This window comes from Dicentrarchus labrax, unplaced genomic scaffold (genome assembly GCF_905237075.1).
Source record: "Dicentrarchus labrax unplaced genomic scaffold, dlabrax2021, whole genome shotgun sequence".
NCBI classification, from domain to species: Eukaryota; Metazoa; Chordata; class Actinopteri; family Moronidae; genus Dicentrarchus; species Dicentrarchus labrax.
Window position 1 is genome coordinate 30,367 of NW_026136784.1, and position 27,591 is coordinate 57,957.

The 27,591-nt window shown below is 38.4% G+C and overlaps 1 protein-coding gene and 1 pseudogene across 4 annotated transcripts in view; both read left to right on the forward strand.

Annotated features, from left to right (window-relative positions):
- The window catches only part of LOC127359840 (GTPase IMAP family member 4), a 40,762-nt gene extending 25,783 nt beyond the window's left edge, over positions 1-14,979 (forward strand). Inside the window, exons 1-3 of one of the 4 annotated variants that reach the window (XM_051394089.1) lie at positions 10,279-10,380; positions 12,075-12,252; positions 13,607-14,979. In XM_051394089.1, coding sequence (XP_051250049.1) covers positions 12,246-12,252; positions 13,607-14,343 — 744 coding nt within the window. In that variant the 5' untranslated portion in view covers positions 10,279-10,380; positions 12,075-12,245 and the 3' untranslated portion in view covers positions 14,344-14,979. Of the gene's footprint in view, positions 1-10,259; positions 10,381-12,074; positions 12,253-13,606 lie in introns of those variants that run through there. The other 3 variants (XM_051394088.1, XM_051394086.1, XM_051394087.1) reach the window with 3 other exon arrangements.
- A 4,985-nt stretch (positions 14,980-19,964) lies between these two features.
- The window catches only part of LOC127359839 (uncharacterized), a 29,739-nt pseudogene continuing 22,112 nt past the window's right edge, over positions 19,965-27,591 (forward strand).

Consider the following 27,591-nt stretch of genomic DNA (forward strand, 5'->3'; position numbering starts at 1 on the left):
TAAATAAACCCCCAAACCTATTTTACAGAGCTTTTGAATTCTACATATTTTGCTATATAAATGCATAGTGACCGCCCTATATAAATTAATGGATTTGTTTAATCAAAAAATCAAAATCTCCCATTAACAAGCACAGAGCATCAGGGGAAAGGGACTGGAGTTTTTGAGTCACTCTATAGATGGTGTGGCATTTTGGGCGTTCACTTTTGAGTATATGTACACTACTGGGGACAGAGACAGATTTCCCTGAGGCCTCTGGGTTGCTGTCTAGTCTGATAGGTGCCCCCGAAGCTGCTGATTGTGAGATCTGAGTCCGTGTCTGAAGACATGATGTCTCACTAAAAGCCATGATGGAGGCCTCTCTTTATTTGTGTGGATGGGTTGTGTTTGCCTGCAGCTTGTCGGTCTTGTTCCTGTGCGACTGAACATTTGCAAGAATCATTAAGGGAAGCGAAATGCGCCGCAATGTCAGACCGTTTAGTCTGAGATGGACTCCTCCTCTTTTCCTTCGTCTACTTGACTTAGTGGAGTAATTTCAGTCCTGTTCCTGTGCCTCTTGTCTAGCAATCTACGTGTTTAAATCTTGAATCCCTCTGCATTAGGTTGGAAGCTCTGGGCATGATAGACAGTTGTCTCATCAATAACAGCTCAGCTTACTAAGAAAATGATGCTGTTGGAACATTCTTAAAATTTCATTCCTTACAACCCCTTCAGCAGGTTTGTACATGACTTTGTTTTCTTCTGATGAAATCTATTTAATCCTGCCAAAATCATTCTCAGTGGCTCCAGTTGGAACTTGTCCCTGCTGATATTTGATAACTGCTCGTCAACAGGCCTGATCAGTGAGGAGAGACAGGAGATCATTCGTCCAGGACTACAGTAGTTCTGGCAGAATTTAGGTAGCTTCAGTTTTTACCCTGTTAAAGGGTTTTCTCTTTTTCCAGATCTGAATCGAAGCAAATGTATGATATATCAATAAAGCTGAGTGAGGAGTTTGAGCATTGTTACTGGAGAACAACAACATTTTGAAAAATCATTACAGTTTGTAATACTGCAATTAATTATAAATAAAATATATAGAATCTGAAAATCTAATCTTATGTGCAGGGTGTTTTTTTATGTTTCATGGTTTGTGGGCTGCTCTCATGTGTTTTGTATCTCCATGTGTAATTATTACATTATATATATATATTATGTGTAGATTTGATGTCAGAATGCCAGTTCAGTCAGCGAACTCATGTTTGAAATGTTTATTACAGCAGTATAGCATATTTAGATTTTGGCGTCTAGGCTCCGACCTCATCACTCCACGCAGATATGTTTACATAGAGATATTGGGGAGTGATGCTCAAATACCTTAACCCCCAGTTGGAGCCTACAGGTGGATGCTGGGGTGGTGGCGGGGCTTACAGCGCAGCAGCAGCAGCAGCAACACGGCTGCAGGGCAACAGCGGCATTGACAGAGCAGAGGGAGAGCTGGGAAAAAGTGCAGTTTAAATAGACCGCCAGACTGGAAGGGAGCACTTGGTTAGTGATTATGGATAAGGCATGTCATGTGTGTAATCAGCGCAGCTCGAGTTGACTGCCTGAACTAGCTCGCAGGCTTCGCTCCATTTTTGAAGCGTATATCAGAATCAGAATCAGAAATACTTTAATAATCTCTGGGGGAAATTACTTTTGTTACATACTCCAGAACATAAAATATATTAAGAATTGTGACGGCCCTAGGGTTGGCCTTATTCTGTTCCTCTTTCTTTGGTTGTTTACTTTCTTTGTTTCAGGAAGTAGGGGGTGGAGCTGAGCTGTTGGTTTTTGTTTGTGTTCTGGGTTTTACATTTATACATATACAGCTCACCCTTCACTCACAGACATTGCAGACATACTGATTTACTGATAGACATATTAAACTCTATTGATTATTTTGGTGTTTACTTCATTAAATTGTGTTAACAATTCAGACTGTGTGGTCAGGTTGTGACAGAATATATATAAATATATATAGATTAAGGTAAAATGTACTGTTTAAAATATAGTATAGTATAGGTATCCTCTCTAGCAGCATGCAGTTAAGACTTTGTTTAGCTGATTTCTCTCTCTAAGTCAATAGTATGGATGTCAGAAACACCCTCCCATAGAGATTTTTCCACAAATTGATGAGGTAGTTTTGTTGCAACAGACCTAGATTTCTCTCAGTAAGTGGTTGATGTGATTTTCTATATTTGGGATTATAAAAAGAACACTGATGACAGGAAAAAGATGAATAGATAGAGGTAGCAAGTTAGCACTATGCAACTATTTTTATATTCAGATTATTGAATTGAATTATTGAATTGTTACCAATATTTTTCTTTCTTTTGGTTGTCAAAGATAACTGAATGTTGTTTAAAATAAAACATAATACATGATGCCATTATTGTACTTATTTGGAATCAATGTGTGACCATGAAGAATTCCAGTTGAAGCTAAACTTTAATAAACCTGATGTTTTTTTTCTTTCACCAAGAAAGCCCAGCACAGAAACTTAAAATTCAATTATGTTATTGTCTACCTGCATGCCACACCCTCACAGGATGTGACAAAAGTAGCTTTTGTTGTTGATTTACAAGACTAACAAGTCTAACAGCTTAGATTATCTAACCGTGCTAACGTGCTCCTGGACGATTTTCTATCTGACTCTCAGAGTTTTTATCAAGTTTAGTCCTTAAATCAGATAAAGTAATTATTGTAGGTGATTTTAATATTCATGTGGATGTTGACAATGACAGCCTTAGTAATGCATTTATATCATTAATAGACTCAATTGGCTTCTGTCAGAGTGTAAATAAACCAACTCATTGTTTTAATCACACTCTTGACCTTGTTCTATCATATGGCATTGAGATTGAACATTTAATAGTCTTCCCACATAATCCTTTCCTATCTGACCATTATTTAATAACTTTTGAATTCATACTATTAGATTATAAGCCATTAGGCAAAACTTCCTACAGCAGATGTCTATCTGACAGTGCTGTAGCTAAATTTAAGGAGGATTTTCCATCAGTGTTTAATTCAATGCCATGTCTCAATATAAAAGAGGACTCTTATAATAACCTTAGTCCCTCCCATATTGATCATCATGTTAATGTTAGTGCTGCAGGCTCACTGCAAACAACACTAGAAACTAGAGACTAAAAAGGGAAATATTAAAACTCAGAAGACTAGCACTGTGGTATAATCACCAAAACAGCCAATTAAAGCAAAAAACGTGTAAATCTGAAAGGAGATGGTGCTCTTTCAAACTAGCAGAATTATTCAACATTATTAGAAGAAAATAAGAACAACCCTAGGTTCCTCTTCAGCGCTGTAGCCAGGCTGACAGAGTCACAGCTCTATTGAGCCACATATCCCCATAACCCTCAATAGTAATGACTTTATGAGCTTCTTTAATGATAAAATTATTATTTTTAGAAACTAAATAAATCACCAACAACTGCCCTCAACAAGTATCACTGTCTCTCCAAATACAGGAATTTTAACAACTGTAATACCAGATATATATTTAGACTGCTTTTCTGCAATCAATCTGCATCAATTAACTTCAAAAAGTTCTTATATTATTTGTATTTCTTATAATAATAATAATAATAATAATAATAATAATAATAATAATATATATATACAATAATATATTAATAACTTTATTTCATACGTTTTATTAAATAAATCCTTTTCCATGTCCAATAATTTGATGTCTTACAGAGTTGAAATTCTCTCAGGACATCCATTGAATTGTGAATTGTTTGCCTCACTGATACCTATGGTGTATTCATCACTCTATAGTTTTCAAAACATGCAAAATCAATTAATATGTATGTCTCCACAAGTCTTCATTCAAATGCTACCAGAGAATCCACACAGACATCTTTTGGATACTAGATACTCACGTTTCAAATGGTGTTCCACAGTGACTATAGAATAGAATAAAATAAACTTTATTGTCCCTGAGGGGAAATGTGTCTTGTGCACAGTGCTACAAACTGTTGCTTCACAGAAACAAACACATGTGGTATATTAACTAGCGATGATGTGAATATGTGTTGAAGAGAAGTCCGCTGACACCATCTTGATGTATATAGAGGTTTATTACAAAAAGGTACAGCATCATTTCAAGCCCCGGGAGCTTGGAGAGCATCCTGCCAAATGAACAGCTCTGTCTATATGCGTCGAACATAGGTTTATATAGGCCTATTGTTTTTTTAAGAAAATAGTAAAGAAACATCTGGTTCTACTGCAGATATGTGAGGTAAAACAGGGAGATGGAAGATTTATTAAGATAAAGGTCAGAGGCCATTGAGAGGCCCCTAGCCTAAACCTTTCATAGTAAGAATTACAACGTTAAACCTCATGTCCCACTAACACTGCATATGTTCACAAAAATATCACTTGAACAAACTGTAACTTAAATTTATAGGCCTTCGGACACCACACACACATCAGAAACCCATCACAAAATCAACATGAAACATTGTAAAAATATTAACAACACTATACATTTTAACACTGACAATAATGCAGCGTAAAAAAGAGAACTGAAGTATTATGGTGCTGGTTTGTTTATTACACATTGTCCATTTTGCTAATAACTCGTGAACTTGAGTTGACTTGGACCCACTGACTCCCATTATAACCACATATTTTTGATATATTGTAATCCTGACATATTATAATGCTTTTCCCATGAATACCTAATAAATCTAAGCCACTACATCAGGAGAGTGAGCAGTATGTTACTGAGGTGGATGTTACCAGCAGTGAGGATTCATCTGAGAGCCAGGAGGGATCAGGGGAGGAATTTTTATTACACTTTTATGAGGGACCATTTTGGGACCTCAGGTTAAAAAGTGTATCTTAATTTTAAAAGGTGCTTCAACTCAGTGATGGGAGTTGTACCATTTTACTCCTTGATTTAAGAGCCATATTTGACACAGTCATATAAACAATATTTATTATTACTCTTTTGCATATAACAAATAACGTGGCACTAACTCCAGTGGTTTCCATTGCTCTCTGGTAGACTGTAAACTGTGTTTCTATGTTGGCTGTGCCACAAGGTTTCATTTTAGGCTGTTATTTTCCTTTATTCTCCTGCTAGTTAATGATTATTCTATATCTGGCACACGGTTGGAACAACGTGTCAGCAGGACCCAGCAGGTTGATCCAAGCATGCCTATTAAACCCTGCCCCTCCCGCTCTCTTTGCAGTGCTTGTATACTAATTCTGTGCTGGAATAAGACCTGGGCCCATATTTGCTGTGTGGTAGTTTGATTAAACACATAACATTAGGAATATGCAACATATTAGCATAAAACTGAAATAGTCTTACGAAGTATTTAGACTAGATCAAGGATCAAGGACATTTATGATCATTTTACAACACAAGGTTGAACAACAAAATGGAAGTTTACGGTCCCTTCATGCCACACATAGAAAAAGATATGTATATACATATATACAGATACAGATGTATACTGAAATAATAATGCGTGTTTTTTTAACACAAATAAGGCAGTGATGATAATATGGTTTCATCTTCACATAAAAAGTGTCCATCCAGTTTCACTGTGTTTGAGCACCAAGCATCATTGATGTAGACACAGAGTCTGGCTCTTCTCAAGTCCAGCCCTCAAGGAGCAGGACCTAATTTAAGTCCCTACTGTGGTTGCATGGTGCATGGTGCTTTGGAGTTGTGGGACCAGAGGGAAGTTCTAAGGTAACAAAAACCTGTTTCTCATTTTCAGGTGACTATAAACTAATGAAAACATCCATATTGTATTACATTTCTGCCAATACATCCTCAATGTTACACACTGGACTTTTAAGTAAAAAAAATAAAAACAAGTAATAAATATAAGACCTTAAGTGTCAGGTGAACATCAGCTCCCTCACTAACAATGCACAGCATAGCATGTACATCCGGCTGCAAGTTCAACCTGCCAAAGACAATGATGGTGCAGTTCTACACTGCAATCACTACGCCAATCCTCATCTCCCCCATCGCCATCCGGTACGCTGGCGTACAGGTAGACTGAAGCACATGATTTGCTCCCCAAAGAAGGTAATCGGCTGCAATCTGCCATCCCTCCAGGATCTGTAGTCCTCCAGGACACTGAGGCAAGTTAGAAAGATCGTGGCTGACCCCTCCCACCCAATGTGCAAACGTTTTGAAACATTCCCCTTTGAAGGAGATGGCAGTCCATCAAGACCAAAACCTCATGCCACAAGAAGAGATTCTATCCGACTGCAGCTCGCCTCATCAAAAATGCCTCGAACCCCCACTGGCACGGACTCTTTTTGGTAATAAAATATTTGAGAGTCAGCAACTCTAATTGAGAGTTTATTCTTGACTGGGCATTCTTCTCAGTCAGATGAAGACTTATGAAATGATCCGTTCCCATCAACCTTGCTCCTATGTGAGACTGCAGCAAGCCCCTGCATACAGATTGAAGGATTTTGGAAATGTGCACATGCATGTACTGCTCAACTCAAAAGGGCAGCCCTCAGATTATCAAATGCTGTCCGACATTAACAGTGCCTCTTCTGACTAAAGCAAACATCAAGGGTTGTTGCTACATTAGAAAAGGCAGAATGAAACATTTGTAATAGCCTTAGAACCTAAATAAAGATTAATAGTCTTGGGTTCTTTCACTTGTGAACCAATTGGCTCTCTCTCGGTTGGTAGACACTTTATGCATCAGTATGCTTCTAACATAGTGTTTGATAGAACAGTGTCTGATACCAACTTCCCTCACAGTTTTCCAAACAGACACAGGAAATGCCAACAGAAAGTTGTATCTTTAGTGACAGAATATTCCTGACAGGAGTCTTTCTCATACCAGCTCAAAAGGAAGCTCCTTTACTGCTTTGGGTATTTTTGTGGGGGGAACATTTTCCAGGTTGGACACCAAGATCTTTCCCTATGATGTTTGGTACCAAAGCTAACTGAATAAACAGTTTCTTTAAGTAAATACATACTGTAGCAAACATCACCCAACTGATTCCACCACATAGAATGTTGCTAGAATTGGACTGGACCAACCAGGGAAAAAGGAACACAGCTAAAGATGTCTAGTAATTTCTTAGTGAGGCTGTGGCCCAGTCTTACCCTGCCTTAGTGTTGTTTATGTGTTGCATGGGCAACTGAATGCAAAACCATGAGTGTGTGCTGTGTGACAATCCCTGACCAATGCTAATGTGCTGATGTGGTGTACAAGTTATTATTTTTCCTGCGTGTCCTTGAAGGTACCATCAGCAGCAAACCCGATTTCGATCACCTGGGTGGATAAAAGGATAAAAACCCGTCCCAGCTTTGCTCTGGCTCTCTCTCATTTGGCTCCATCCCCTCCAGCAGCAGCATGTTCTCAGCTTTTGTTTGATTTCTGCTTTGTTTTCACTTTACAACTTTTACATCTCATATTGCTCACATCTCCACATTTACATTACTGATGTTACTGGCTGACACACTCTATATTTGTACCTATTACCTCAGTTGTTTAAGTTACTATAATAAAGAGCCATCTATTGTGTTCTCCTCCGTATTTGTCCGTATAATGACAGCTGTTATCTGCACTACGATTCATCAGTCCCTTGAGTCCTTGGGAAGTGTGGTGTAAACTCTAGTGGCTCTATCTGTTTGGTTTGACTGTTCTGGGCTACTGTCTAGGCAATTCAACATGGCAAACTCCATGGATGCAAAGATTCTTATTTTCTTATTTTCAGGTTATTATACACTAATGAAAATGAAAATAAATATTACATTGTTGTCTATAAAAGATTTTTACTTCTTCTCATGAAATGGTTGTGACAATTTGATTTATTCTTGATAGATAAAGTGTATATCTTTTCAAAGCTTTATTTATCAATCTCTTCCAAACATATCACAGTGAAAATTAAACCACAATTAACCTTTGCAAACTGTGTATTCGGGCTTAAACAAAATTGGGGGTATTGAACAATAGGATAAAGGGCTTTGTTTAAATTTTTCAACCTTGATCAATTTAACAGGAAACACATTTGAGGGGATTTTATGCATAAGAATGGCCAATATTACTCTTTCAAATGTCACTCAGTCACTAATATTGAGAATGGCTACCCCTGGCACGGATCAATGCGTTAAGACATCGTGGCTTACTACCAGTCGAGATGATTCATTAATCTGTGCTGTAAAAATAGGAAAGACACCATGACCAAGACGACAACGCAATAGGGCAGCTGTAGTGAGAGAATTTCTTGATGCAGAGGGGGTGCAGTAGATGCCATGGCCTGCTTGCTCCCCTGATAGGAACCCTATCGAGCATGCCTGGGATGCCTTAGGCCGAGCCCTTAATGAGAGGGACGATATTTCTCAGAGTCTACAGGAACTAGCCCGGGATCTGTCCGAATTTGGGGATGCCCTGCCCAGTGACGGCATCAACTAGCCTGTGGACAGTTAGTCGTGGTCGTCCTGGAGATTTTCGTTGCCTCAAATGACCCTCCTCTCGATGATGTTTGAGGATTTTTTAAAGACCACACTCTGTGATTTTCCAAGGAAATCAGCAATGTTGGCTATTTTGTGTCCGTCCTGTTGGAGTGCAAGCACTCTTTGGCATATTGCCACTTGTGTCGGACGAGGCATAACCTAGGGAACTGTCAAATCTGGTTGAAAATTATACATCCAATTCTGAAAACGTGGACTTACTGCATACAGACTCTAAGCAGGAAAAGGACAACACAGCGAATGTCTTTTATAGAGCCAAACAATCGTTTGAATTGAATTAGTTTCACCTGGGTAACTGGGACTCAGTATGTGATCATTGCACCTGGTCAAAGGTGATTACTGATGTGCATAAATAGGAATATAAAGAGGAATGTGTCTGAAAACAAAATTATTCCAACTTTATGGGCAACAGTGTATATTCCATTTCTGGCAATAGATCCTGCTTAATGTTACAGACTGGACCTATAACTGATGGCATATTCAGCTGTTGTCAAACATCTCCCCTGATTTGGGCCCCAAAAATCATCTTGCTCTGTGTTGGGAACTTAGAAAGGGGCTGACAGGTCAAGATAAGCCAATACATTTTTCCATCTGTCACTTTCTCTTCTGTGTTGCTGATGCACACAACAAACATAACACAACGCCCATCTACGGGACCAAGACAATAACTTAGGCTTCACCACAACTGAATTTTGTGTGAAGTTTCATGAGTTTTCGGGCATGTTTAGGCCCCCAAAAAGTGTTCAATTGTTACCAGAAAATTTGATTTTCGCCGCTTCGCCATGGCAACATGGTTCTACACAAATTCTGAAGATGTCATCATCCTAAGGAACTTCTGACAGAATTTCAGCTGGATCTGGTCAATCTGCTGTAAGATATACATAAAAGTATAAAAATTACATTTCCTTTCACCACTAGGTGGCGCTGAATATTATTACATAGACGTGTTCAGGGCAGGACTCTTATCAGACATGTGAAGTTTCATTGCGATCGGATCATGTACGCAGAAGTTATGACAAATCCGTCTTTCATGGCGAAGGTTCGAAATTGGATGCCACGGGACGCCACGCCACGGGCACGCTGTTCAACGGGATGTCGTAAAGAGCACAACTATAATCGTGAATGTGTTTAGATGGGTGTGTCCAAATTTGAAGTTGATCCGATAAATTCCCTAGGAGGAGTTCTTTCAAATACAACGTGTGCAAATCGCCAAAAATGGCCACTAAATCCAAAATGGACGACTTTCTGTTTAGTTTGGGGTATGGGTCCTTGAGGCTTTTCTGCTTTTTTTTATCACAATACACATGCGTACAAATTTTCCTACATGTTGGCCTTACGCGTCTTGGGGGCTGATTCGGGGTGGCAGGGCTTAGCCATTTGGTGGCGCCCGTGCATGGGTACAATTGCATATCTGAATTTTCGCCATGTTTGAGTTTTGTGCAAATTTCCCTGACTTTTCGAGCATGTTGCGGCTGCCAAATATGCAGTCAAAGACGGAGAAAATAATAATTCCTTTCATTACAATCGCACAATTTGTGCTCGGGCCCTAACTAGTACAGTAATGGTCAAACCCAATAATAAAATGTATTTAGTTTGATGACGTTTTCTTTGGTCTCTGATTTGCTGCTTGAAGCTACATTTTGATTTCTGATCTGTGACTGGTTGGCTCTCTGTGCCTTCTCTCCTCAAACTGGCTAGGTAACAGATGACATGTTTGAGGGGAGGGAACTACACAGACTTTATAATATATAAGGATGAAATGACCAACTATTCACCAACAAGACATCAACAGCAACAAGACATCAACAGCAACAAGAACTCAAAGATCAACTGCTTTTACAAGACAAAGATGGCCAGCAACAATGGTAAGTATATTTCATATATTTTACTATTACTCAGTTTGACAAACCTGCAGAGCAACAACTTATTCTCTTATTATAACTAATGTTATGTATCATTAACATCGTTAATTTTTTAAACAAAGTCCTTTCAATCAGTACATTTAAGCCTTCACTTTTCAAAATAATTTATAATCTTCACAGACCTTATTTCTTGTATTACACATCACAGGAATTCATCACAAAATTCACATTTTGCAGCAAGTAATTATTTTTATTTTTATTTATAAAATAGATGTTTGCCATGATTACATTGTACTTGATTAAATTCTTTTAATCACATGTAAATCCTCTATTTTCTTGTCTGTCTTGAAGACTATTTAAAAAAAACTTTTACACTCATCTAATGCATAGTACAAATTAAAAAATAACCTTTGCAATTAGTACTCAGTGCAGCTTACATAGTCATTAATTTATCATAGAACTTTTAGCAATATCTGATATTATTAATGTTTGGAATAATTATTTTGGTTGATTATTTAATGATTTATACACAGTTTTGCACAACTAGTAATTGCAGAAAGAATAATTTAGTATACAGACAGCTATAAAATACTTAGCATGTTCCAATAAGTGATACCGTTTTGTACTGCTGTACTCTTTCTAATGCCTTTTTTCAACATTTTATAAAGGAACTACATTTATGTTTAATATAAAAAGCTGTTCATTAGATGCCTTGGCATTGGCTTTGACTGCTGACTAGTATGTAAGAAACATACTTATATTAAAAATATATTAATTCATATATATGAAGTATGTATGTATATATATATATATATATATATATATATATATATATATATATATATATATATGCAGCTTACGTTAAAAAATAATCAACTCTATATAAGAGACATCCTGTTACCATAAAGCCATCTTTTTATTTTAAGTCTTCTGCACTTCAAGTTATAACTTTACGAGACAAGAAGAGAGCAGTATCATCAGCATATAGAAAAAAATTTACATTACTGTAACAGGCGGCCAGGTCAGCAATTACTGATGCAGTGTTGTTCATTAAACACCAAACAGTCAGTTGGTTGGATCAGTCCTTTAAATCGAACAATAAAATGTGTTGCTGGATGAGACCCTCTAGCAGTGATTTCTGGTCTATCAGCTGGACATAATTTGTGTCTGTTATAAGTCACTGTTCAAAAATAAATCTGTTTTATTTATTTAAGTAAGGAGACCTTCGCCATCATAGCTACAATAATAATAATGTGGGTAATGCGTTAGAAAGAGTACTAAAAATCTGTACTCAAGTAGATGTACTGTTACATTACTGAAATATTACTCAACTACAAGTCAAACTACTGCTGTTAGAAAATACTTAACTCTTTTCAGGATACTCTTTTCAAAAATAACTTTTTAGTATTAGTTACTTTTTAATGGTTGGTGTTTAATGCACAGTTATCAGTAACAGGCATTCAATAGAGAGAGAAAAAAAAAGATTTTTTATTTAAATTATTTTTCTGATAATAAAAGGTATGACTGGAATAGTCGCAGGCAATTTGTCTGTTAAACGCTATTAAAAAAGATTTTTGAACCTGTGCAGAACTCATGCATTTAGTATAAATTTCTCCCAATGCAAACAAACAGCCAGATAGACCAGGGCCTGGCTGTTCATTTGCATTGCATTTGGTTTCTGTTTCTCCAAATCTAAGGTCCCTGAATCACTACGAGTCACTGTCACTGCTCAGTCAGTGTGGTCACTTCTCCAAACCTTTGACTGGTGCAGCGTTTCTTGGTTTTCCAAGGCCCACAGTGTTTTCATGAGCGGTGGGCAGTGCTTCTCAGTGCTTCCCTGTCCCTGGTGATTGGCTACAAAAACGCAGATGAAAGGTTTGGATATGAATTGCAGACCTACTCAGTAAATTATGATTTGAAAATAGCTAAGTAAATGCATATTTAAGTAAGAGTAAAATGACAGGCTTGAAAAAATGACTTAATTACAGTAATGTGAGTAGTTGTAATTAGTTACTTCCACCTCTGGGTCAATGTTAGTGGATGATTGTGGTTAAAAAAAACAATACTAAAATGCAATTGGAAACAAGCACGGAACAATGATCTCACATCTTATAGTCTGTAGTTTTATTGACCAATCCATCCACTAGGGCTTTTGCAGTGAAGGAATTTCCCCTGTAGTGATTTGGGGTGGCTCAACAGTGCAGTATGTGGTATAACTGCCATTTTTTGTTTTTGCAGATTACTTTATAAGGTGTTCAGTGGGATAATGTTTCATCTCAGTTTGTAGTAATCACCTGCACTCTTCTCCTGTGTTTCGGTTTAACAACTGACCCTGTCAACTAGCAACTTCCAGCCAAATACAATTGTAGCAGGGTTGTCACTTTTTCAAAAAATCTGGATCGAACCAATTTCATGACGCACAATTTGTTCGAATTAATTTTACAAAATTGTGTATAGGTATATACACACACATAGTAAATGTACATGTACACATTGTACAACTCTATGACACCACTCAGGAAAACAACATTAAAGCTACATTTCACAACATTCTCTCTTACCACACCAATGAGCCACATATCCAAGATTTATATATTACTACTTTGTCCTATGTGGTATTGTAATTCTGGGCAAAATTACAATATGATTGTGGAACACTAACTGCTTGTGATTCTGTGAATCGAGGCATGCTGAGTAGCAGAGAGAGAAGATTACTGAATTAATAAAACCTAACCTGACTAATTTAACACTAAACAGTTACAGTACAAATATATCGAGATAATGTATATTCGCCACACTGCTTGGGTGTGATTGGGTTGAAGCTGCCACACTTTAAACTGTTCAGTTTGTCTTTTTACTGTTTTTAATGTAGCTACTAGCTAGATGTAGGCTACCTGCTGCCTGAGCCATGTAGAGAGAACATTGCTGTAATGTTAACTACTGATGGTAGTTACTCATGTCCAGTGATGCCTCTCTTGCCTGTAATGTCCACACCATAGGGCAACCATTTCAATAGACAGCTCTGGCATTGAAATGAGGCACCGACATCTGCATAGTGATTCTGTTTGGTACCCCACCATAAATATGAACACACAGATAAGCTGAAATATTATTCTGCATTACAATCACCCTCAGGTCAGATTATGGCATAGCTTTAGAGGTTCAAACAATCAAATGACAGTCCTGTAAGACTTTCAGTATTAATAATGACTGTAAATTTCTCCAACAGAGATCAGGATCGTGCTTGTTGGAAAGACTGGAGCTGGGAAGACTACAACAATGTACAAGCTCCTGGGCAAGGAGAATCCAGAAGCTGGCTTCAAGTCTGCTTCCTCAAGAACAACAGAGTGCAAGATAGAGACAGTAGAGAAAGATGGATACAGACTGGTTGTTGTTGATACTCCAGGTGTGGATAACACTAAGCTCACAGAAGCTGCGGTGAAGAAAGAGATAGTCAAATGCATGACATATGCTGCTCCTGGTCCTCACGTGATCCTGTATGTGCTGAAGGCAAAGCATTTTACAACTGAAGATTGCACAGCAATTGAGATCATTCAGAAAATGTTTGGTGGTAAAGAGTCCAAAAATTACACGATGGCCTTGTTCACCCGTGGAGATGATCCTGAAATATCAATCATGGAGGATAAGCACATGAAAGCATTCTGTGACCAGTACTATTCTTTTGTCAGCAACGGTGATGTGTCAGAGCTCCTGAACAAGATCAAAGACATGGTTAAAGAAAACCAATTTTACACCAATGATATGTTTAAGAAGGCACAGGAAGTCCTAGAGCAGGAAATTAAGAAAAAGGAGGTGAAGGGCATGACACCCAAAATTGCAACAGATGATCTGGCCCGTGCAGTTGATGTTTTGTTGGCGTTGACCATAGGCGAACCATGGAAAAGTGTAGTGGATGATGTAGTTAATATTGTGAGTAAGAAAGTCGAACAATGTGCTACACAGTGAATTGTCCATAATAAGCTGAAAATCCACTGAAATTCCAAAAGTTATGAACCAGGAAAATCATTGTTGTAAAAGGGTGTAAATGAGTGTTTTCCATCTTTTTCTGTTTTCATAGAGGGAATATCATTTCCACAGCAGCCATTTTGGTGTAACCAATGATACTGGTTTCATTCCATTTAGTGTAGCAGAACCATTCCAGTGTGTGAACAGCAGCACCCTGACTGACTTTCAATCTTAAGAGACACTACAGGTGAATAGAAGACAAATTCTAACTGATACATATCACCATGAAACTTTGCCAAACACCTAAATGTGTATTTTGGAATGATCTGATCCTCAAACAGTGAGCTACGTGCTACTATAACTGTGTTTCAAATGTGCCCGGGGACGTTTATTGCATGTCACCCCCCTTCTTTATTCTCATGCTTCCTGTCTTTTCCCTCTACTGTCAATAAATGTAAAATGCAGTGTATGAATGCATTATGTCATGCAACATTAACATTGTCACATATAAACAATATATAAAAATGTTAAAATCTGATTGTTGAATCATTGCTATCAATATTAACTTTCTTATCAGAGTAAAAGTTGTTAATACAACAAAATCACATCAGCAAATAAAAGATGATGCAAACAGAACTGTGCAGACTTTGTCTTTTTTCCTGGTGTTTCACCTTGTGGGAGTCATGGGTGGGGATGTATTGTTGGTTTGATCTATTCAGGTTCATTTTCTGAACTTTAGAACCCTGATCCCAGTTTATGTTGAACACATTCATATTGGGTTAAATTTGAATGAATGAATACTAGTCAATCAATAGTTTTTAATGTCCTCTACATTAAATGACTACTGAAAATAACAGAATCTTATTTATTGTGTTCGGGTCTTATTTGCTGCTTGATAGGCTTGAGACAATAGAGAGCTGAAGTCACTTCCTGTCTAGCCTTCAATTTTATGACACTACAGGTGGACAGGGTAAAATGTTCACTAATATATATCACCATGGAACCTCCTTCTGTAGATTACATACATCAAGACAATATTTTTTGTATTACAAGTTTTTTTTAAATTGTATGTTTAAATATGCAAAGGAAGAATTAAATATTTACTAATTTACATACATTTCCAGAACACATATCTAAACACTGAATAAAGCAAGCTTGTTTCATTTTATCAGACTCAATTGAGGGTGGCTGTGGCTCAGGAGGTAGAGCAGGTCGTCCAGAAGGTTGGCGGTTTGATCCCTGGCTCCTCCTGCTGCGTGTTGAAGTGTTTTTGAGCAACATACTAAACCCCAAACTGCTCCCACATATCATGGCTGTCATCAGGCGTGAAATAAACGATTTCCGCCACATTTCTAGGAATAATATATTTAACATTTAAAATTTTAAGAGAGAAATTAGCCATGAAGTTGCTGAATCTGTTTTTCTATTAACAGATGGTTTAAAAGTTTTGTGAGTTTCAGTGGTGGGGCATTGCGCTGCAGGATGCCCTGGATTTGACACCCCGTGTCACGAAATGCACAACAGCACTACCAGAATGCATTGCACTGTTGCTCACATAGTCAATTAATGTGTTGTTTGTTTCCATCAGTCTGATAGTTGCAAAAAATCCAACAAATGTTAAACTGAATTCAGGAGCTGCTTTGAAGAGGAGCCAGTTTGTAAGTAACTGTTAACATTATCCATCATCCTATCAATTAGTACGCCGTCTTGTGTTACTTCCTCATTTATTTTGTATTTGTCCTCCTCCTGTGTGTTGTTTTACTTCACTTCCTGTCTGATTTCCCTCCAGTTTGATTGTGTTCCCATGTGTCTGGTTAGGGTTCCCCCACTATATGTTGCCTGTATTTCATTCCCCCTGTGCCAGTTCGTCGTTTTACCTTCATGTCCCAACTTAAAGCCCTTTGAATCCCCTGTGATGTGTGTTTCCTTGGTGTTCTGATTACTGCATGTTTTTTGGAGCCTGCCTTCAGCCTCAGCTTTCCTTTGGATTTGTTTGCTTGTGTTTCTTGGACCTTCTGTGTATCAAAACCTTCTGTCTGGCAAATAAAGAACATGTAATCTATATCAAGATCCTGTCTTCTGTCATGCAACAGGGAAAAGAGAGGCCCAGTTGATGATGGACACCACACCTCAGGAGACCTGCCTAGAGAAGCTGACAGAGAGAGAGGATGGAAGCCATCTTCTCCAAGGCCGAGGTCAGAGCGTTTTTCAGGGTTGGCTAACAGAGGCAACAACCACATTTTCCAATAGTCTCTGCAATGCACCCTGCAATTAAACCCAGTGAGAAACCCTTAGCATCCAGGCACAATCAAATTAGATGTGCACAAGGCGAGTGGCTCTGATGGGGTGGCAGATCGTTAACCTTGCAATGACTTTTACTTCCTCTAGGTAGTCAGGTTTGATCACCTTCTTGGTACTCCAGAGCCATGAGCAACCCAAGTGGAATCAATCTGAGTACCTTACTAAACCTTCCAATTGGTAGTAGCATGGGACGGTGTGTACAAAGGGCAAGGACTTAATCAAAGAAAGCTTATGACTTGTTCTTAGTGGGAAGTCCTCATTCATGGGAAAAAATTATGTTCCCCAATCCTTACCATGAATGGGGTTCAGTGGGTTACCCAAGGTCTTGGTGATGGGTTGACACACACTGATCCACCCAGTGTGGTGTGTGTGCAGCCCTGGACATCTAAGGGCATCACAGGCCTGTTATTGCTCAATCTTGTGTGGTTGAAAGCCAATTGGCTGCATCAGTAGTTAACATACCAAACTCTTGTTCATTATCAGAATTCTCCAAAAAACATTTGCTCCTCTAACAAAGAACAGCCATGCTACACCACCCACAGAACGAGCTATCAATCTGTCAATGCCAATCCGTGTCCGGGCTGAGTGAGGTTTCCTGTATTGAGTCAAATTAAGCCACAGGCTCCTGGTGGCCCAAATACTTTGGTTCCCAGACACTGCTCAGAAAGTCAGAGAAATAAAGTATATGGTCAGTTTTAGGATGGTAGCCTCTGATTTTTGTGCTTGATCAGTAAAATAATTCTTAGAAAATGCTTTCACCCATCTAGCACCAGCCCAAACACATGGTATTTTGTTGTAGGTCAACCTGAATCCTTCCAACGGATCATGAGTTGTGGGTTTACCTGCCCACCACTAACCAGACTGCACCAGATGGTTCACTTACAAAGACCACAGCAATGAACGTATGGAATTTAGAAAGGTTTATTGCACATAATAGATATATGTAAACCGATGTGGTGTACTGTAGGAGGGATAAATGGATTAGGAAAGGGTTGAGGGATGAGGGATGAGGTTCAAGGGATGAGGGTTAGGGGTTGAGGGATAAAGGGAAGAAGGGATGATGGTTGACGGACTGTGTTTTTATGACCTGGGATGTGAGAAGCTCGGGTAATGGATGGATGCTTGGCTGAAACTAGGGTGAGCTTCCGTATGAACTACATTATATAAAGGCAGTGGGATTGTCCCTTGTTTATAATATCGGATATGGGTGGTGATGATTTTTTTTGGACCATTTGTGACCCCAAATATTAGCTGCTAAGAGAACTGGGTACGTTTTGCAGGAAGCAGAGGAAGAAGATAGGAATGAAAATTTGAGCGCCTGTTTGGCTGAAAACCGACTGTCACAGGAATGGCAACTTCGGTTGAAGGTGCTGCGTCTGTGAATAGCTGGATGTATTCTGGCTTAGTGATGTGATTTTCGTAAAAGAATGAAGTGCTGTTCCACAATGGGAGGAACTGGTGCCATAATTTTAGCTCCATTTTCAGGCATCATCTGGTGTGGCGTGTTTGTGGAGGGATGGGACAGAGAAAATTATGTAAAGGAGGTGTGACAAGATGGATCAACCTTGGGAGATGATGCAGATGACCTAGTTATTTTTTTTTGTATTTCCTGATGGTGACTTGGGTTGGACTAATTACGAATGTAGGAATGGTGGACTGGGAAATGGACTGTTCACAAATGTGTCTTTTCCAAGAGTTTATCACCTATGTCGGGTTCATAGGTGGCTGACTGCAAGTTGTGGCATACATCGGAGAAATCTTGCATAACCTTTGTATTAGGTAGTCAAACTGTCGATCTGGGTGGTTCTTTAAGGCAGTGGCGGGAGTGCTGATATTGATTGGTGTATCTGGATACTTATGCTCTGCCACAGAAGGAGCAGGTATTGTTACGAACCATCCTCTCAGCATGGTAGAGGACTGGTCTGCCTTTCTTGTCGATGGCCTTGGGGCGAGGGCCGTGGGCGATTGATTGAACGTTTGGGGATTTGGAGGTGATGGATGAGTGGCTGTTGTGGCATCCTGCTAAAACGGCTGGGCTACATTGATTTTGAGCTGAGGTTCAGGGCAAAGAAGCGGTCCTCGTTGTTGGGAAGGGAGGAGCGGAGGCAGCCAAAGCAGATGGGACAGGGAAGTTAGAAATGAGAGAAAAGGAAAGGACGCTGGGATAGATTGATGCATGTGCTCAGGTTGTTTTTAAAGTCTTTGGTAAGGAAGATGGATGAGAAGCCGAAGGGGCAGGTACTGAGTTTGAAACAACCTGGGCCTCTGAGAAGGCTGTTGAGGAAGGCAGAGTCCTGGGATGCGCTGTGAGGATCATCGGCCTTGCCGCGGAGGATGAGCTCGTTCTTCATGGTTCAAGGTATTCGTTTTTTGTATTTCTTGTCTGATGCATGTAGAAACTGAGTTGAGGAGGGAGTGAACAGATAAGGCGTGCTTAAGTACATTTTGAACAGAAATAGGATGAGGCCAAGGCGTGGTCATTGCTCTTGGACCTAGTTATAAAACTTAATTTTGTGAGAACCATCTGTCTAACACTGTCTACTACAGGTGAAGTTCAACCAATCAGATCAATAACCCATATAAAGCAGTCAACCTCTTACCAAAGCCAGACAGAAAAATCAGTTCCAATGAAAATGAAGATTTCTTCTAAAATAATTTTTGGATTTCCTCAATGGGACTTCCTGGTTAAATATAGGTAAAATAAATACATAAAAAAGTAATATTAGAAATACCATCCAAATATTAAAAGTAAGGCAAAAGCTCAAAATAAATGTGGATAGCCTGAGCGACACCATTTCTTCAATATAAGTGTATGTTTGCATTTTTGTTGGATGAAAAGCTTATCAATCTATTGGTCCATGTAGTCACATTATTGTAAACTAAGGAGGACATTCAGGATCCTGTATGACTGATGACTGTGTTGTATCAGTGATCAGATTAGTCAGTGGTCAGGCTATTGACATGTTTAGATGTTGATATGACCTCTGAAGAGAACCTTCTCCAAGACCCATGCAGCAAGAACAAAACATGTTAACAAATGGATTGTGTTTTATTGTTGTGATATCTTCATTTAAATGTTCTTATTTACAGTACTGAAAGAAGCAGATTGTTATTGGTGAGTAGGTAGACCTGTGAGAATGTACTTCTGCTCAGCCCCCCAATTTATTGCCCGTAGCTTAATTTGTCTGGTCTGTGACTGGACAGATTTGGTTAGGAACAGGTGATGTGTATTCCAGGGGAGGGAACTAGAAGCAGGCCAAACTATATAATGATGAGATGGAAATTAAAATAGTCACAACCAGACATCCATAGTCACAAGACATCCCAGATGAGCTCCTTCTACAAGAAAATGATGGACATTGAACAACCTTTAGTGCACAGTAAGTATATTTTTTATACAATACAACTCAGGGTGGTGTCTGAGTTTTAAATTTATAAAAAATATTATTCACATGTAAATCAGCAACTCATCAATGGTTAGTTCTTTCCTATTTCCTATTTGTGGTAAATTTTAACTATTTTTTAAATAGAAATGATCTTTATGTATATATATATATCAACCTCATAAATGTGGAGTTCTGGTGAAGTCCAGAGATGTTAGAGATGGTAGTAGCTATCTGCAGTGGAGAATTGTATAATCTTCACACAATTGAATTAAGAGGAATTTTAGAGACAATATTTAAGTTTTCTGAAGTGGTGAGTTCATCCATCATGTTAGGTTTATGACTGAGACAAATCTTCAACCAAAATGACCGACTAGACATCCACAACTATGAAGTTAAAACACAGTTTGTAGCTTTCATGGTACACATCAGTAAAGTTAGCATTTTTTAGGGAGGTTTTTGAAACTCATGCTAATGTGTGCACTTGTACTTTTACACAAACACACATGTTCTGCATTTTTGCTTGTGTAATCTGTCACAAACAGGATTTTTATAGATCTAGTTTTATTGTCTTGTTCTATTAATTGCAGTATTTACATAGACAAACATAGGATCCAAATGACTACTTGTAACAACTGGTTTGGTGGACACTGATATACATAGCCAGAGATTTTTTTAAAAACGTTTTTAGTAATTGCAACAGCAACAAGAATGTATTAGTAGAGACAGCTGAGAAAGGCTGGTGGAGCAGGTGGCTCAGTTACTGCAGTTATGTGAAGTTAAGCCTTCATTTTTTGTTGGTGGCTCGCTGTGGTCTTTTAATTACAAATAAGCAGTCAATCAGAGAGAAGATACAGCAGGTTCTGTTGCTGGAGGTAGACATGAAGTGGTCCAATGTGTTTCTGTTGTCAGCTTTACTATACATTTGTTAATAAAAATAGAATTGCATTTGGAGTTTGTTGTGGACTCTATAGAATGTACTACCATTACATTCTATAGAGTCCACAACCAAGAAATTATATGAAATCTCACTATTAAGTTACAAATCTTGTTCAAAATGTGCTAAATTGACACAAACAAGCTTAATCAGACAGTACACTGACAGAGTATGCAGGATCTTTTAGGCTTTGTCTCAAACAACCAGATCAATATTACATGTTTCATATTATGTAACAAATTAATAGACTCCTCTGTAGATCTCATCTATCTTGCAAGTTAATTTTTATGATGAAATTAAACTATAGTCATATCAGACTTGTCCACATTTTTTGGATTGGATTCAATACAAGATAGAGAAACAATTAAAAAGAACTAGACTGAATAAATAGTCATTCTTTTCTTAAACAGATGAAAAATAGATTCAAGACTTTTTATGCATTTTTAATTTTTTGCTATATCGTACACAGCCCTAATTAATTTAAGAACATGACTCTCAAACTTGTTTGCATGAGTTAGCTTAATATGATCACATGTAGGTGGGACTTCCCCTTTACTGGCCAATACAACCTCACACCCATTGTGAAAACAATGTGCCAGATGGTTTCCAGACATTTAGCGAGGCATCTTGGTGTGATCCACCGCTTTGTTGCTTTTGAACAAACAGTCACTTCTTGCTGAGTCACACTGCTTGTAGTTCCTCAAAGGACAATGATGGGTCTGAAACACAGTGGTTCAGACAAAAATTGCGTAACTTGAAACCTGGCAAGATTAATTCGTGTGTGATCTTGTGATAACGCGAGAACCTAGCTGCCTCGATAAGGAAGGAATAAAAAAGGGGAAATCCTTCTATTAAAGACAAATACTCAATTAGAAAAGGCCTGGTCTGAAGAAAATGTAAATGTACTCACTGCTTAAAATATTCTATTGAGAAATTTGAAAGAGAGTTTTTTACCTTCAGACAGGCTAGCGGTTTCCCTGATTTCTAGTCTTTATATAAGCTAAGCTAACCAGCTGCTGGCTGTGGTTCCATATTTACAGTTGAGTCAATCTGAACATTTAACTCTGTGCAAGAAAGTGTCAAACTGTTCCTTTAAATAAACAAATCTGACAGTAATAGATTAGTGTGTTTGAAATAACCAGCACACGGTGCTGTAACACTGAATATAAAGAGGTGGAGATGATTAATTAGACAATTCTTACATCACTAATGTCTGTGTCAAATCTTCCAGCAGATAAACCAGAGATCAGGATCGTCCTGCTTGGGAGGGCCAGAGAAGGGAAGACTGCTTCAGCAGAAACCATCCTGTTGAAACCAAAATCTAAACCCTGTCCCACAGCAGAGTGTCAGAAGGTAACAGCTAATATTGATGGGCAAACGGTGGTTATTGTTGATACTCCAGGTCTGTTTAAACCTGACAAATCTAACGTGGATCTGGTGAAGATGATCAAGAAATCCATTTCAGAACTTGCCAAACCTGGTCCTCATGTGTTCCTGATGGTGATAAGCGTGGATTCGATATTCACAAAGGAATTAAAGGAAACAGCAGAAATCATTTTTCGATCTTTTGGCAAAAACACAATGGCTTACACTATGGTCTTGTTCACCTATGGAGATGAACTGGAAATAAGAAACCAGACTATACAGGATTTTTTTCATTCAAATACAGATCTCCACAACCTAATCATACAGTGCCATTGGAAATACCATGTTTTTAACAACAAAGAAGAAAGTCACGATCAAGTCACTGATCTACTGCAAAAGATCAACAGCATAATTGAGACAAGAGGAGGATGCTACTACACCTGTGAGATGCTCAGAGAGGCTGAAAAAGCCTTAAAAGAAGAAGAACAGGTACAAATTTCCAGTGTGGAAGAAACAAGTGTCCAGCAAAACACTGTTCGAACCTCCACTTTACTTGGAACAGGTGCTGGGTGTTTGATGGGGTATCTTTTCAGTGGGGGTGAGGTGACCTCTAGCATAGCAGCTGCAGTGGGAGGAATAGCGGGCGCAATACTGGGAGGCGGATCATCAGGTTTAGTGATCCTTGCCAAAAAATACATCAAAAAATGCAGAAAGTGAGTGTGAGTGCAGAGGGGAAATCATGATATCATCATCATAATTTTGTATTTTAAACCTTGCAAACTTTACAAAAATGATGCATTACATTACTTGTTGCAACAGAAAAAGTATTTAACATGTTACTTTGCTAATGGTATTGGCTTTCACACACATTCATACAGTGAAGTCCATCTACTTCGACATGTGACAGGAAGAGGCGGGGATTGAACAATCAACCTTCCGATTAGGGGACGACCCGCTCTGCCTCTGAGCCACAGCCGCCCACAAATACCTGCCAAAAGTGTATTTTGATGCGTTGAAGCATCACCCAAAAATACCTCAAATCACCCCAGGATGTTCACTTTTTCGACCCCCTTGCTGTGTAACTGTTCCATCTCCATGTAAACAAGTAGTTAGCTTTACGCCAAGAAAACAGAACTGAACATGAAAAATGAACAAGGATTGGGGTTGTGATGAATTAGGGTACTGGCACCTTTATGGTCCAACTCAGGCATTGGACTTCCAGATCCAGATCTGTTTTGTGCCACGCACAGGAAGGACAGTAAGTAAGGTTGTGGGAAATCTTTCTTACTGGTGTTTGTAAAGTTAAAAAAATGTCACTCCAACACAATCAGGCTTTGTTCAAATTCTTTAGTGAACCATTAGTTGTTGCCAGTAACAGCACATTCTCCCTCTAACTTACTTCATCAATGAACTAATCACCCCCAAATTAAAACCAAGAATCATGTGCACCCCCTTGTGGATACAACAATAATTATCACACTATAACATACAGTGTTTATCCATTTTACAGAAATAGAGTGCAACACATTACACTCACCCACACCCACCGAAAAGGAACACAGAGTCAGTTTTATTTTTGGTTAGATGCCTAAAATAAGGTTTGTCGTTAACAACAGCTCAAGAGATGTTCATGTTTTGTTCTACGGCATAAACTGTATTTTTTACATGTCTTAAAAAAGGCAGTTGCTAACAAGCGGCTAAATGAGACGTGATGAAGTTGTCAATGACATTAAAACACGGAGAGTAATCTACTCACTAGTGTACTTTGTTCCCCACACAACTTATTTTCTGCAATAATCCAATCCAATAGAACAATCACAGCTTTTTGTCGTAGGAACCAGGGTGACACTAACTTCTGGGCTGGCCAACAGAAATATGTCATCCCTGCAGGACTCTGTATTGTCAGGCTATCTCAATGTCCATTCTCCTCACCTTGCTTTTCTCAAGGTCCTCTAAGGCTACAGGTTATCTGTGTGTGATTTACGTTGTGGTAATTTGATTAATTACAGACTTGTTTGGTGATACACCACCAAAACCTAATTAAAAACGGCCAGTGCCAAGGGCCCTGAGTTGGCAGCATTTTACTCAATCTCGAGGGCCTGAGTCAAACTTCCTCACTTAAAGGTCTCCCTTAAAATCAAGAGTAGGATCAAGGCTATAAGCAGGCTTCTCATTTTTTGATTTTATGAGGGTAAACAATTGTTTTCTTTGTTAGCCAAACTACTTAAACTGTTACCTAGTAAAAATTAAATGTCTTTCATTTGTTTTTAAAGCAACGCATGGACAGGCACCCGGTTACATCTCGGAACTACTCATCCCCTATTCCCCCTGCCGACCCCTCAGATCTGGCGCCCGAGCACTGCTCTCAATTTCACGCACCGAGTTAAAAAACATAGATGATTGAGCATTCTCAGCTGTTCACCCTAAATTGTGCTATTTGTTTCAAATAATATTTTATTGTCTGTGTTAGAATGTTATCATGATGTTATTTGCCTTTTTTAAAAATATACAATATTTTGTTAGCTGACTGTGCACATCATAATCTGGCTAACTAAACTGCAGCTTCACAGCAGTCGAGTACTGGTTGACAGTAAAAATCTAACAGTAATAATATTATTATTATTATTAAATATTATGTCATATTTGTAAGATTACTTTCATTGATAATGACATTAAAATAAAGTCAAGTCAGTTTTGATTAAAGTTGTTTGATTAACTGATTTTACGTAGAGTCCCATAATCCCATCTAATTCTTAGTAGTAGTTTTATACTTCTTGATTTTGTGTATTTAAGTTTTATACATATACAGTATATTCTTCCCATGTAGTCCCATTCATTTATGTGCTCTTTGGTTTTCGTGCACTCAAATGTTATAGAAATACTCATGGTTGTACTTTGTGATCAGTTCTTTGTATGCATAGATTAGAAACACAGTAATTATTTCACTTTTATAATCACCTTTTTGACATTGTATTCTTGTGTTTACATGTATATTCATCATAATCTTCCTGTGTTACTGATCGGATTTCATTAAATATTACATTGTGTTTTTTTTAAACGGTGGTGGTTTAATCAACGAGGCCTTTCATTATGTTTGATTTCAGTACGACTTATATCCCAATAATAAAGACCTGTAACCCTCCACCAGACTGTGTCATCATTCAGATTAATGTCAGCATTACTGACTGGAACCAGATTCACTTTAGATCGATCTAGTTTATAACAGTCAGCGGATCCACCTCCAGTATCGACCTGCTGACTCCCTCAAACGCTCAGGTGGATCAGAACAACAGGTGTGTTAAAGTGCTGATAATGGAAGCTACTGTTTGTTGTGATAAGTAGTGTATATAGTATATAATGGTACAATAGAAGGCTATATAATCCACATTATAACATTACTACTGTCATCATTTTACTGTTCTGGAAGTCCAGTTTGATTCACAGATTAATAACTTTAAAGTGTTTTTTAATTCTCTGAATGTAACGCTAACTAGCTTAGCACGAGCCTGCCATCCATGAGGAGATGCACGCTTCCTTTTGGAAAGTGTGGTTTGATAAAAAGAAATTGTGTAATCATTGTCTCAGGAACATGATAACAGAAAAAACTCTCCCTTTATGAGTGTGTTGGCTACAGCTGTTTGCTTTTATGCCTCCACTATTGTTCAAATAAAACCTATGTCTGTCTGACCTGGTTTACTTTGATTGTTTGTTGATGTTGAACGCTGTTTATTAGTTTATGAGGAGTTTCTGTGTTTTTATCTTCAGGTCTGTACCTGGCACTGACTCATAAAAACACAACATGCTTCACAAAGATCAATAATCAACAGTGTTAGTGTGCTCACTACAGTATGTTCCTTGCACTGTAGCCTGTGTTGGTGGTGGTGTACATTTACTCACTCCTCCACTCAAAAATATACTTTGCTTCTCGTTCCTTTTTGTAGGTGTTGGATAAAGTTGAACTGTTGTCAGCATCCTGTTTCACACACTCTATACACAGTCCATAGGCCCGTCATGGCCAACAGTGACAAACACTGAACGCTGTAAAATAACTGACAGTGATATTTAGAATAACGTTCCTATCTGCAATGTTCCTATATTTCATTGGGACCATTAGCTCCATGCTACTGGCTAGCTCGCCATTTACAACCAACACCACGAAGCAACCAACGCCAGACCCACGCCGCGCAGCCAAGACACAGCCAGCCCGATTAGCTGGGGAAGCTAATGTTAGCCAACTAATATATCCATTCAGATAGTATTTTTGCTTAAGTTGGGAGGTCGTATCAAAGTGTAGCTCTCTAGCTCAGTTTGTTTCATTTGTCAGAGAATATTGTTTGGTTTTTTTTTCTCAATATTGCACCCTGTTTGTCCTTTTCAAGAATCATTATTTTGATTTTAATGGAAAATCCGAGCCTACAAACACATATAAATCAGTCAACAGGCAACAGAGGAAGTCTGGGGACGGTCTCATTATATATATATATATATTATATATCATACACTAAAACACTCTGAAAGGAGGTTTTCTACATGATGTGTACTTTTACTTTCAGAAACTAAAGTATGAACAGGAAGGCAATCCAAACATTAAAAGGTCACTTTGTTTGATGAGAGGTTTTGTAAAGTGCAACAGATGTTGATTATCTTCTGACAGGAGAGTCTTTACCAGTTTGTTGCAGCCACAAATGACATCCACACAGCAAACCCATTTAGACACAATAACAGCAGCACTGTAAAACTGTGTGGGGCTGTGTAATGAAAGGCTGCCCTCCGGTGGCCAGAGGAGAAAATACATAGTGCATCTCAAATGGATCACACACACACACACACACTGCTTGCAGACATGTAAATGTTGAGAGATGGAGTGAAGGGCTGCAGCGGTGCCTCAGGAGCAGTTAGGGGTTTAGTGCCTTGCTCTTTGTTGGATTGTGAGTTTACATGTTGACTGTTCTCATCTTCACTGATACCTTAAAGATTAACTGTATTTTCTCCTGTGACCACCAGAGGGCAGAATCTCATTAAACAACCGCAGTGGAGCAGTCATCCTCAACTAGAATGTGAAGACACAAGTGTTTCTATTTAGTTCAAATAACATTAATATAAAATCAGATATAAACCTCTTTCTTTGTAAATTTGCTTTTGTTGAAGAAATCCTAAAAAGGCCCAAATGAAATGTCTGCATGGTTTGCATGTTGGATGTAATTTGTGGAAAATATTATCCCAATAAAGAACACAAACAATTTCTTATTTTAAATAAACCTC